Source organism: Mesocricetus auratus, unplaced genomic scaffold, assembly GCF_017639785.1.
Source record: "Mesocricetus auratus isolate SY011 unplaced genomic scaffold, BCM_Maur_2.0 Super-Scaffold_100030, whole genome shotgun sequence".
Lineage (NCBI taxonomy): Eukaryota > Metazoa > Chordata > Mammalia > Rodentia > Cricetidae > Mesocricetus > Mesocricetus auratus.
The window spans coordinates 13,187,684-13,201,709 of NW_024429211.1; the positions used below are offsets into that span (position 1 = coordinate 13,187,684).

The 14,026-nt window shown below is 40.9% G+C and overlaps 1 protein-coding gene across 3 annotated transcripts in view; it reads right to left on the reverse strand.

The window, feature by feature from the left end:
* Positions 1–14,026, reverse strand: part of Nell1 (neural EGFL like 1) — an 846,684-nt gene that overhangs the window by 628,671 nt on the left and 203,987 nt on the right. For all 3 annotated transcript variants that reach the window (XM_040733293.1, XM_040733292.1, XM_040733294.1), the window contains 2 exons: positions 12,398–12,470; positions 11,720–11,802 (listed from right to left, as the gene is read on the reverse strand). In XM_040733293.1, the coding sequence (XP_040589227.1) occupies positions 11,720–11,802; positions 12,398–12,470 (156 nt within the window). The remainder of the gene's footprint in view (positions 1–11,719; positions 11,803–12,397; positions 12,471–14,026) is intronic.

A 14,026-nucleotide genomic window follows, 5' to 3' on the forward strand; every position in this document is an offset into this window, starting at 1 on the left:
AGGACTAAAGGTAAACACGCATCCATTCATTCCCTCCTCTCTGCTCCTGACTGGATATAAGCTGACCAGATGCCTCAAGTTCCTGATGCCTTGACTTCCTTGTTAAGGATGGACTGTAGCCTGCAACAAAGAGCCAAATACGCCCTGTCTCCTCTCAGGGGTCTCTTTTTGCAGCAACAAGAAACAAAATTAAGACATTATCCATCTAAGCAATGCCAAGGGAAGCCACAGTGAAATTCCATCTCACCAAAGTCAGAGTGGCAGTTATCAAGGAAGCAAACAGCAGCTGCTGATGAGGGGTCAGACAAAAGAAACCCTGCACACTGAGGAGGGTCACGCACTAGGTCAGCCACTATTGAAATCAGTACGGAAGCTCCTCCAAACAGACCTACTGTGTGACCCAGCTATGCCGCTTCTCACAATTTACCCCAAAGACTCCAGAACAACAGCCGGGAGTTGGTGGCGCACACCTTTAATCCCAGCACTCGTGAGGCAGAGACAGGCCGATCTCTGTGAGTTTGAAGCCAACCTGGTCTACAAGAGTGAGTTCCAGGACAGGCTCCAACACACAAAAAAGAAACCCTGTCTAAAAAGAAAAAAGAAAGAAATAAAACAAAAAAGAACTCCAGAGCAACACATCACAGAGACACTTGCATGTCAATGCTGACTGCACCACTGCTCACAAAGCTATGTTGTGGAACAAGCCAAGGTGCCCGACGACAGAAGAATGGAGGAATGTGTACATACACACAGTGGGATGCTTTTCGGGCATAAGGAAGAATGAAGTTATGTTGCAGGGAAATGGATGCAACTGGAGATAGCAGTCAAAGGAAATCAAAGACGACATCTTAGTTCCTTTTCATTTGCTGTGATAAAGACCATAACCAAAAGTAACTTGAGAAAGAAAGGTTTATTTCAGCTTACAGTTTACTGTCTCTCAGGAGGGGAAGCCTGAGCAAATCCAGAGCAGGAACCTGCAGTCAGAAACTGATACAGAGTCCATGGAGGAGTGCCGCTCACTTGCAGGCTCTCGTGGATTGCTCTGTTTTCTTTCTTACGCAATCCAGGACCACATCTGGAGGCATGGCAACACACACGCCCTGGACTTGCTCTCCAGAAGGACTCTGAGGCTTCCACTACAACCCAGGTATGAAAACCCATGTGAAAAAAATGCCTTTTCAAGTCCTGATGGCACCTAGGAGATGCTATCAGTATTTGAGGCATCTAGCTACTGACGAAGGTGTGCATTTCTTTACAGAGCACTGGTCCTTCCTGGTTTACTGGTATGAGTAACAGCCAATGCTCACTGAATACACATCCTCTATCCTGCACAGAAGCTCATAGGATGATGTAAGGAATCGTTATCTCTACAGAAGTGCATGTGGCATCTAGAAAAGTCCAATGGTTTGATCAAGACTAGGAACATTTAAATGTCAAAAGGAGCCTCAGGGTCAGATCCAAATCCCTGATTCCATCTTTGCTCTGGGTTCTCTCATAGAATTTCTGTCTTAATAGAAGCTTCTGGATAAGCCAAACCTAGTTCCACTCCCAACCACTAACACTTGTCTCACTAGGTTTGTCTAATTGAAGATAAACCCCGACTCCAAGTTAACTTGTCGCCATTGAGTTCTCTTTGCATCTTGGAACTGTATTTAACTTTCAGTTGGCCTCACATCTCCGGGCTCCATATCATCAATCTCCCAAAAGGGTAAAAATGATGTTTTGTTTCCACCAAGACGGTAGATCAGGTGCCCTGGAGGACTTCTCCACTTGAATGAACTAAAATCCTGTGACCAACATGTAAGTAAAACTCTCAAGTCACCACAGATGTATCTCCAAAGACTCTGAAGCTAATGAAGATTGAAAGAAGGGATCTCAGGTGACCAACAAAGACCAAAGCTACCCTGTATCCTGAAGGTTTCCGCTGAAGCACAGAGCGCTCGGACTTCCATCTTGACGGTTCCATGGGAGATAGCAGAGCAGACAGACAACACAGTCTAAGATGTGGCCCTTGGAGGGAACTCCTTTACAAAGGGAAGGCTCTGGAAGGTAAGACCCTCAGTTGAGGGCAGATGAAAGGGACGTAAGCCTTATATACAGTGCAGAGAGGGCAAGCCTTCCACAACACAGAAAAGCCTTCCTGTTCAGACCTTCCCACTGGCAAGAGAGAAAAAAATTTGTCCTTGAAAAATTACAAATTTTTCCCACATACTTCCCTTGGCATGTCTTGGGCAGGGAGAGTAATTCTGTAAAGTTAGGTGACACAGACACAGGTGTCTTCATCATCTTTGCAGAAGCACACACAATGTCATTCCAGGGTTCAAAGGAGGAGAACAAGCCGTTCAGAGGCAAAGGGCGAGGTAAGAAGTGTTGTTCCTGCCCCAGTGCCATCCTTCCACACTGGGTGACTGTAGGCTCCACACTCACCCCCTCCAGGGAATCTGAGGACTCAGGTACTGCTCAGCCAAGTGGCTCTTTGTTATTTCTTCCTCCTTCCTCTTTCTGATGCCTCCATCCTCTTACAATCTACCTCTCAACACCCACATCTTATTTGGTTTCTCTTTACAATCCTTTTCCTCCCACCATAATCTTTCTGGGGCATAGCTGGACCTGAGTTCTGGCCCTGGCTCTGTCTTCTGTTACCTCAGGAAGAGCTATTCATCATTTTGCCTCTCAGTCTTCTCCTCTGTGTAGTTTGCTAATAAATTAAACTAAGCTCTAAGAATCATGTATGGCAATCGAAGGCATAGCACACATAAAAAAATAAGCATTGGACCAAACACAGAGAAAGCACTCAACAAGTTAAACTAATGAATGAGTTACCAGTTTCTTCTCTATCGATGCTTGGGCTCCACAGATCGAATCTTGTCTACCTTTTTTAATATATTTTTATTTAAATTGGAAATGATCTTATTTTGCATATCAATCCCAGTTCCCTCTCCCTCCCATCCTCCCATGCTCCCCACTGACACCCCCATCTCATCCCCCATCCACTCCTCAGGAATCATCCAAATCTGTCAAATCATTTGGGGAAGGAATTAGGCCCTCCCCTGTGTATCTAGGCTAAGACAGTATCCCTCCATGGGAAATGGGCTCCTGAAGTCCATTCTTGCACTAGGGACACATCCTGGTTCCACTGCCAGAGGTCCCATAGACTGCCCAGTCCCCTAGCTGACTCCCAAGTTCGGGGTCCTGGTTTGGCCCTATGTTGGTTCCCCAGCTGTCAGACTGAGGTCTATGAGTTCCCACTTTCTCCGGTAAGCTCTTTCTGCAAGTTTTCCCTACGTGATCTTGAACCCTTTGCTCATCACTCCTCCCTCTCTGAAGCTGGATTCCAGGAGTTTGGCTCAGTGCTTAGTTGTGGATCTCTGCTTCTGCTTCCATCAGCTACTGGATGGAGGCTCTAGGATGGCATTTAAGGTAGTCATCATTCTCATTATAGGGGAAGGACATTTAAGGTAGACTCTCTACTATTGCTTAGGTTCCTAGTTGGGGGTCTTACTTGTGGGTCTCTGTAGAATTCCCCAGTGCCAATTTCTCTTTAAACCTGTGGTGGCTCCCTCTATTGATGTGTCTCTTTTCTTGTTCTCCACTGTTCCTCTCCCCACCCACATTCTCCTCCACCCTCCTTGTCTCCCCTCCTCTTTCTCCTACCTACCTCCCCTCCATGATCCCAATTTGTTCAGGGGCTCTTGTCTTTTCTGCTTCACTGGGGGGACCGTGTATATCTCCCATACAGTCCTCCATGTTTCCTTGCTTCTATGGCAATGGGGATTGTAGGCTGGTAATCCTTTGCCCTATGTCTAATATCCATATATGAGTGAGTATATACCATGTTTGTTTTTCTGTGCCTGGGTTACCTCAATCAGGATGGCTTCTTCTAGTCCCATCCATTTGCCTGCAAATTTCGAGATTCCATTGCTTTTTTTCTGCTGACTAGTACTCCATTGTGTAAATGTACCACATTTTCTTTATCCATTCTTCAGTTGAGGGGCACCTAGGTTGCTTCCAGCTTCTGGCTATTACAAATAAGGCTGCTATGAACAGAGTTGAATGTGAACCCTTTGAGAATATGTCTAAGAGTGGAATTGCTGTATCTTGAGGTAGACTGGTTCCCATTTTTTGTAGAAACCACCATACTATTTTCCAAAGTGGCTGCACAAGTTTGCACTCCCACCAGCAATGGAGAAGTGTTCCCCTTTCTCCACATCCTCTCCAGCATAAACTGCCCATGGTATTTTTAATTTTATTTATTCTAATGGGTATAAGATGGTATCTCAGAGTTGTTTGATTTGCATTTCCCTAATGGCTAAGGATGTTGAGCAATTTCTTAAGTGTCTTTCAGCCATTTTAGATTCCTCTATTGAGAATTCTGTTTAGATCTGTATCCCCACATTTTTGAATTGAATTATTTGTGTTTTGGTGGCTAGCTTCTTGAGTTCTTTGTATATTTTGGAGATCAGCCCTCTGTCAGATGTGGGGTTGGTGAAGATCAGCTGTTTTGTCTTGCTTACTGTGTCCTTTGTCTTCAGACGCTTATCAGTTTCAGGAGGTCCCATTTATTAATTGTCAATCTCAGCATCTGTGCTACTGGTGATATGTTCAGGTAGTGGTCTCTTGTACTAATTTGTTCAAGGGTCCCTACCACTTTCTTTTCTAAGAGGTTCAGTGTAGCTGGGTTTATGCTGAGGTCTTTGATCCATTTAGACCTACGTGTTGTGCATGGAGATAGATATGAATCTATCTGCAATTTTCTACAAATCCTCATCCAGTTATGCCCACACCATTTGTTGAAGATGTTTTCTTTTTTTCCATTGTAGAGCTTTAGCTTCTTTATCAAAGGTCAGCTGTTCATAGGTGTGTGGGTTAATATCAGGGTCTTCAATTCGATTCCATTGGTCTACCAGTCTGTTTTTGTGCCAATACCAAGCTGTTTTCATTACAATAGCTCTATAGTACAGCTTGAAGTCAGGGATGGTTATGCCTCTGGACGTTCCTTTATTGTACAGAGTTGTCTTGGCAATCCTGAGTCTTTTGTTTTTCCTTATAAAGTTGAGTATTATCCTTTCAAGTTCTGTGAAGAATTGTTCAGTGATTATGATAGGAATTGCATTGAATCTGTAAACTGCTTTTGGCAAGATTGCCATTTTTGCTATGTTGATCCTACTTATCTAAGAGCATGGGAGATCTATCCATTTTTTGGTACCTTCTTTAATTTCTTTCTTTAAAGACTCAAAGTTCTTGTCATACAGGTCTTTCATCTGTTTGGTTAGAGTTATCCTAAGATATTTTATGTTGTTTGTGGCTATTGTAAAGGGTGATGTTTCTCTGATTTCTTTCTCAGCCCATTTATTATCTATATATAGTAGGGCTACATATTTTTTTAGTTAATCTTGTATCCTGCCACTTCACTAAAGGTATTTATCAGCTGTAGCAATTCCCTGGTAGAATTCTTCAGGTCACTTATGTAAACTATCATATCATCTTCAAATAGTGACAGCTTGACTTCTTCCTTTCCAATTTATATCCCCTTGATCTCCTTTTGTTGTCTTATTGCTATAGCAAGAACTTCAAGTACAATATTGAAAAGATGAGAGAGTGTGGAAAACCTTTCCTTGTTCCTGATTTTAGAGGAATTGCATTGAATTTCTCTCCATTTAGTTTGATGTTGGCTGTTGGTTTGCTGTATATTGCCTTTATTGTGTTTAGGTATGTTCCTGTTATCCCCAAATTCTCCAGGACCTTTATCATGAAGGGTCGTTGAATTTTGTCGAAATCTTTTACAGCATCTAGTAAGATGATCATGTGGTTTTCTTTTTCAGATTGTTTACGTGGTGGATCACATTGATGGATTTTCATATGCTGAACCATCCCTCCATCCCTGGTATGAAGCCTACTTGGCCATGGTGGATGATTTTTCTGATGTGTTTTTGGATTCGATTTGCAGTATTATATTGAGTGTTTTTGCATCCATGTACAGGAGAGGGATTGTTCTGCAGTTCTCTTTCTTAGTTGTATCTTTGTGTGGCTTTGCTACCAATGTAATTATAGTCTCATAAAAAGAGTTTGGTAATGATTCTTTTGTTTCTATTGTGTGGAACAATTTGAGAAATACTGGTATTAGTTCTTCTTTGAATTTCTGGTAGAATTCTGCACTGAAACCATCTGGCCCTGGGCTTTTTTTTTGGTTGGGAGACTTTTGATGATTGCTTCTATATCATTAGGGGTTATAAGTCTATTTAAATTGCTTATCTGTTCCTAATTTAATTTTGGTAAGTGATAACTATCCAGAAGATTGTCCATTTCCTTTAAATTTTCCAATTTTGTGGAGTACAGGTTTTCAAAATATAACCTGATGATGCTCTGAATTTCTCCAGTGTCTATTGTTATGTCCCCCATTTCATTTCTGAGTTTATTAATTAGCATGTTCTCTCTCTACCTTCTGGTTAAGTTGGATAAAGGTTTGTCTATCTTATTGATTTTCTCAAAGAACCATCTCTTTGTTTCATTGATTCTTTGTATTATTTTCTTTGTTTCTACTTTATTGATTTCAGTTCTCAATTTGATTATTTCCTGGTGTCTACTCCTCCTGGGTGAGTTGTCTCTTTTTTTTCTAGAGCTTTCAGGTGTTCTGTTAATTCTCTAGTGTGACTATTCTCCAGTTTCTTCATGTGGGCACTTAGTGCTATGAACTTTCCTCTTAGCATTGCTTTCAGAGTGTCCCATAGGTTTGGGTATGTTGTGCCTTCGTTTTCATTGAATTCTAGGAAGTCTTTGATTTCTTTCTTTATTTCTTCCTTTACCCAGGTATGATGTAGTTGAGAGTTGTTCAATTTCCATGAATTTGTAGAGTTTTTGCAATTTGTGTTATTGCTGAATTCTAATTTTAAGCCACGGTGGTCTGATAAGATACAGGGTGTTATTCTAACTTTTTGTTGTTGTTGTTTCTGTTGAGGTTTGCTTTATAGCTGAGTATGTGGTCGATTTTAGAGAAGCTTCCATGTGGTTCTGAGAAGAAGGTATATTCGTTTGTGTTTGGATGGAATGTTCTATAGATGTCTGTTAAACGCAATTGAGTCATAACTCCTGTTAGTTCCTTCGTTTCTTTGTTAAGTTTCTGTCTTGTAGTCCTGTCCAGTGGTGAAAGTAGGATAGTAAGGTTTCCCACTACAAGTGTGTGGGGTTTAATGTGTGATTTGAGTTTTAGTAATTTTTCTTTAACCAATGTATGCGCCTTTGTATTTGGTGCATAGATGCTGAGAAATGAGACTTCATCTTAATGTATTTTTCATGTGATGAATATGAAATGACTGTCTTCATTTCTTTTGATTAATTTTAATTTGAAGTCTAATTTGTTAGATAGTAAGATAGCTACACAAGCTTGCTTGTTAGGTCCATTTGCTTGGAAAATCTTTTCCCAACTCTTAACTCTGAGGTAATGTCTGTCTTCGAAGGTGAGGTGAGTTGCAGAAGGATATATTTTGTCTTTGTATTTATTCTGGTAGCCTGTGTCTTTTTATAGATGAGTTAAGACCATTGATATTGAGGGATATTAATGACCATTGATTGTTGATTCTTGCTTGTTTTTATTTGTTTTTGGTGGTGGTATTGTGTGCGAGTTTTTCCCCTATTTCTGACTTTTGGTAAAGTGAGTTTATCTATTGCCTATGTACTTGGGAGTATAGTTAACCTCCTTGGGTTGGAGTTTTCATTTCAGAACTGTCTGTAGTACTGATTTGTGGATATGTATTCTGTAAATCTGGTTTTGTCATGGGATATCTTGGTTTCTCTATCTATGGTGACTAAGAGTTTTGCTTGGTATAGTAGTCTGAACTGGCATCCGTGGTCACTTAGTGTTTGTAGAAGGACCTTCTAGCTTCCAGAGTTTCCATGAAGAAGTCAGGTGTAATTCTGATATGCCTGTCTTTATATGTTACTTGGCCTTTTTCCTTAACTTCTCTTAATATTCTTTCTTTATTCTGTATGTTTCCTGTTTTAATTATTATGTGGTGAGGGGACTTTTTTGGTCCAGTCTATTTGGTGTTCAGTAAGCTTCTTGTACTTTCATAGGCATGTCCTTCAGGTTAGGAAAGTTTTCTTCTATGATTTTGTTGAATATGTTTTCTGTGCCTTGGAGCTAGACTTCTTCACCTTCTTCTATACCTACTATTCTTTGGTTTGGTCTTTTCACAGTGTCCCATATTTCCTGGATATTTTGTGCTAAGTATTTATTAGACTAAAGATTTTCTTTGTTCTATGAATCTATTTCCTCTAGTTTATCTTCAGTGCCTGAGATTCTCTCTTCCATCTCTTGTATTCTGCTGGTTTGGCTTGCATCTGATCACTTACCCAGCTTTTCTATTTCCAGCAATCCCTCAGTTTGTGTTTTCTTTATTGTCTCTATTTCATTTTTCAGATCTTGAACTGTATGTCTGTTTTTGTCTGTTTTTTTTCTTGGCTTTCCTTACTTTCTTTAAGACATTTGTTGATTTCTTGCATTTTGGGTTTTTTCCCTTCCATTTCTTTAAGGGATTCTCTCATATCCTCTTTGATGGCCTCTATCATTTTCATGAAGTTGTTTTTAAGGTCATTCTCTTCTGTTTCATCTGCATTGGGATGTACAGGTCTTTCTGGTGTAGAATCCCTAGACTCTGGTGGTGTCACATAAATCTTTCTGGTGTTGGATATGTCCATATACTCTTGTTTTCCTATCTCTTCTTCTAGTGGGTACAGGTGGGGTCTCTCCCTCTCCTCTCTTTCTCCCTCTCCTCTCTCTCTCTCTCTTTCTCTCTCTCTCTCTCTCTCCTCTCTCTCTCTGTCTCTCTCTCAGAGGGTGGAGGGGCAAGACAGAAATGGTTACCGATGATGCTGGCTGCTTTTCTCTGCCTCCAGGTTCCTCTCTCTCTACTGAAGTGTAGCTGGCAGCTGGGTCAGGGACTTAAAGAGGAAAAGGTGGCCTGGGATAGCCCCTAGCACTCACCTGTCTACCAGAGGGTGGAGGGGCAAGCCAGGATGGTGACCTATGTTGGCTGCTTTGTACTGCCTTCAGGTCCCACTAGGGGATTTGGTGGCAAGAGGAGCTCAAGGTCACAAGTCAGGGGACTCAAAGAAGGAATGGAGGCCTGGGGAGCCCCTGGCACTCACCTCTCCCTCTTTCTCTATAGGAGGGTGGAGGGGCAAGGCAGGTACCATTTATTTTTGTACAGCCTAGAAGCTGAGAATGGTTTTCACACTCTTCAATAGGTAAAGTTTAGATTATATTTGGTTGTATTTTAAATAAAACAAGTATATTCACAGTATGCTAAATTTGTCTCTTAGCCGGGCAAAGTCTACAATTAGCTAGGGGTGTGTGTGTGTGTGCGTCTAGGAAGACAGTTTGGTGGTTTATATGTTTGGTGTGCAAACTTGAGGACCTGCCTTGGTATCTCCACTGCCCAGGTAAGAAGCTATGTCTGCTGATGTGCTTATAATATCAGCAATGAGGATGCAGAGACAGGAGGATTTCTGGGCTCACTGGACAACCAATACAGTCAATTGATGAGATCCGGGTGTAGTGAGAAACTGTCTCAATAACTAAGGTGGGAAGTGGTGTGTGTGTGTGTGTGTGTGTGTGTGTGTGTGTGTGTGTGTGTTATCTCCAGTTGCCATTCTAGATTACCATAGATTCCAAACAATGCAGGGGAAATGAAAGAACTCACTTGCAAAATTACACATCTGTCTAGTTTAGAAGGAACAGACTTATAAATCTGCAAAGCGCCAAGAGAATGGGTTTAGGAGGTGAATGAACCATTTTCAGCTTGCAGTTTCCCACAATTAACAGTCTTCTACTTCACAAATGCCCATTTTACATAATAATGTTTGAAGGGTAGAGTTCATTGTGGTTCCTAGACGGTGTACAGCTCAATAGAGAAAAATGGCATTGACACATGGGGAGAAAGGGAAAGAAAGAGCTTAGTGGGAGTGAGGACGGAGGCCAGCCATCACCTGAGGCTGAGTGGCATGTGTCTTGTTCTAAAAATCTGCTAGCATGCTAAAATATAATTACCAGTATTGAGATCAAGCTGCTGCAGACAATGTGACATAAAAGCTTCCATGTGCCCCAAGCTGGCATGGCGAATAATTGCCTACGATTCCAATTTCCTCCACACTCTCAAGGTGAAAAGCTAATGCTGTAGGATTCCAGCCTCCATGTTTCTCTTTACACAAAGTATTCTGTCTTTCTTTTTCCAGAAAAATAAATGAGAGAATTTAGCTGGGGGCACTGGGAAGACAGTTTGCTGGTTTACATGCTTGCTGTGTAAGCTTGAGGACCTGTCTTGGTATCTCCACTGCCCAAGTAAGAAGCTATGTGTGCTGGTGTGCTTATAATATCAGCAATGGGGATGCAGAGACAGGAGGATTTCTGGGTTCACTGGACAACCAATACAGTCAATTGGTCAGATCCAGGTATAGTGAGACACTCTGTATCAAAAACTAAGATCAGAAGTGACTCTGAAAGATAGCAATATTGACTTCGGGCATTAATATTGTACATGGGTGTCCCCACCTACATGTATACACACACACACACACACACACACACGCGCGCGCGCACGCACACACACGCACACACGTGCGCGCGCGCACACACACACACACACACACACACACACACACACGAGCCTGAAGTAGACATCATGGCCAAAAGTCCAGTTTGAGACAGAAAGGTTGTCAGTCATGGTATGATCTATAGCCCCCAATCAAATTCCCACCCCCTCCTCCATTTTCACATGCTACAGCTGAGGGCCAGCAGCAGTCAGCCTCTGGTAGAATGGGACTAATGTATCAATTTCACTGTTAGTAAAATTCTTCCTTCTGCAGAGTATAATGTCTCTTAGGTCCAACCTAATTCTTCCTTTGCCCTAGGCCAGAATCCATGTCCAGGACTGATCACTGCCACAACAATGGCATTTTTCTATCATGTTTTGTTTTGTTTTTAACTTCAGTGCGCTTTTTCTCAAGGCTTTGGCTTTTCACATGAAGCCACACTTCATGAATATATATATATATAAGAGTTCCTCCTTATTTACATTTTGGTCATAGCTACTCAACATGAACATTTCTGAGGGATTATTTTGCTCATCATTGCCTCTTTGTGTCTAACAGGGTCCCAGGAAAATCCCAGAACCATACACAATGTTTGCTGTGTGAATGATGAAGTGTGTATTCTCCATGATACAACTGAAGGCATCTTTGCCCCTTCACTTAATTCAGAACCAATCTGAAAATGGGTCACATATTAGAAGTTTGATGTAATGCCTTCTAATGACAGAAATCTGCCCATGATAGCTGTTTTACCCCCTGATTATTATCAATTATTCTTACATCCAAAATGCATTAGCTCACAAGCTGCAGTGACTCTGCCCATATATCATCTCTCATTGTTACTGCTTTCATAGCCACTGGGTAAATTCCTTTTTCGTTCACAAGGAACCTACAATGGTACAGACTGCTTTCTGCTTCCCAGCACTTCTCAAGAAAACCATTGCGATACAGCCTAATCTTATCAGAGACCTCAATCCTTGTGCTTACTACAGGTAGTCCCATTTCAAGCAAAAATAAAACATTTTGTAGTAACACTTTACACATGCCAAGCAAAAAGTGTTTCAATTAAAACAGATCACTCAGAATTCTAGACAGGAGATAGAGGCGGAACATCACAATGAAATTAGACACCTACTTTTGCAGTCATCTTGGCCAAAAGCTCTTGCAAATCCATTATTCCTTGAACCAGGCTCAGGAAATCGCTGCATGTTGGGCAAGCTCAATAAAGAAAACAGAAGACTTGTGTCAAACAAGAAAGAGATATGTGAAACAAAAGTTACTTAAAAACACAAGGAGGTTTTGCTTTCTTGAGATTAAAATTTGAGGAAAATAGAAGAACATTTCTGGCCCTGACACTGTTTCCCCCATTTTTATTAATGATTAAAAAACAGAAAAGAAGAGGCAATTAACTGAAAAGAACATAATGATTTTAACGTATTGAAAGGTGACAGATAAAAAGAGAAAAAATTCCAAGAGGTAACTCACATCCAGGTTAAAAATTTACAGAACAGTTTTTTGAGATACATATTTTTACACTAAACATATATTTATATATTAAATGTATCTTTTTATTAAAATATAGAGCTCTTTGTCTAATCTTTTCTTACCCCAAACTAGAATTTAGTAAATAACATAAAATCTTTCTTCGAGCTTGAAAGACACAGTAATATCTACAACAGATAATCCTCTTACTGTTTCCATCCTCTCCAAAGCCAATCTTATATAATTTATGCACATCTTTCCAGATGTTTTTGTCTAACACTAGGAATAAGTCATGTAATATTGAATTCAGAAATGCCAAAGTGCCACTTACTGCGATTTAGGTTGGGACACTGTGTGATGAACCCATTCGGCATGAAGATGATCTTGCCATCTTGAATGATCCCCTGACAAAGAAGAGATGAGTAACCATGAAGATGACAGTTACCAATGGCCCAGTGAAGCCGCACATCCATGCAGGCCAGGTGGTATTTAGCAAGACTCGTTTACTCAGAAGGCAAGTCAGCTTGTCAGCAGCATTCCACTGCTCCAAATCAACCCTGTCTAGATATCCTTTGAACATTCATCTTAAGAAGGCCATAGTTAACTCTATCTGGTTAATGCCAGTGAGAACAACACCAAGGATGCTTTAGGAAGTATCTGCATTCATAAACTATCACATTAAAAAGTCACTGTAGAATACAATCTCTTGCATGTCCTAATCAACCTGTAATATTGAGTAATGGTGACTTACAAGGCTTTCTTTTTCAAATGGGAACAAACACAATAAAGATTTCTCATTTTTGCATATGCATGTGAACAGTGTGTATACGTATGTGTGTGCTGTCTGTATGGATGTGGACACAGGTGTGAGGGTGTACATGCATGTACATGTATCCACATGAATGTAGAGGTCAGGGATCTTCTTCAATCTGTATGTATTGAGGCATGGTTCCTTGCTTCCCTCGAACTCAGAGCCCTGTGCTTATTCTAGCTACTCAACTGGCTCTGGGCATCCTGTCTCCGCCTCTTATATGCTAGGATGCCAAGTAGGTGTCTACACCCACCCAGCATTTACTAGGTGCTGGAGCTCCAAACTTCAGTCCTCAGGTTTTCACAGCAAGAACTTTACCCACGGAGTCATACACCCAATCCCAATAAACACTTCTATTGATCCATTTAGTTAGGGAAATAAAATTAGGCATCAAAGATAAATTAAGCAACAACTTTCACTCTTCAACTAATTGAACAACACCGAGTCTTCGCAGGAGTCTTAAAACTTGATCAGCATCTCTGAGAAGGAGCTACTTTCACACTACAGATCAGCCGGGAAGAAAAGACCAAATTTAAGACAGTCACTGGGGACTGATCTCTCAAAGAAAACATTGACTTGGCTTTGGGATTTTTCAAGTTAAATTTAAGATTCTGGTTATAGAGGGTTTTATTTTTTGCTTTAAATCTACTGGAAGAGATAGCAGAGAGCAGATGGTAGATGCAGACGCTGGTTCAGAATACTGAGTTTCATCTATAAATAAAATACAGGCTTAAGATAGTATGCAAGTCTTTGGAGAGAGCAACATTTAACATTTATGCGCATGCCTTCTAAACAAGGCAATCAGAGTGTGTTGCTCTCTTCTTATTATTTCAATATAAAATTTAATTGGGAATATTAATAGAAATAACAGGATCAGGGCAGATCAACAGCACAACTGTATACTTCTCTTAACCTCATTGTCTTTGGGGAGGAAGCAGTGCTTATGATCCCAAGGGGAGATGGCTTTGCCATGGCAAAGGAACCTGCTACTTCTCCCCACTATTAATTCATAATTTCATAAGTGATTAATGCAACCTGAGTCAGCTTCTCTTGGATACAAACATGTTCCATCTTTCAGAGTCAAACAGTTGCTTCAAGATGCAAGGCAAATTTCAAACACATTGGAACTTAAAAAAAATCTGTCAGGCA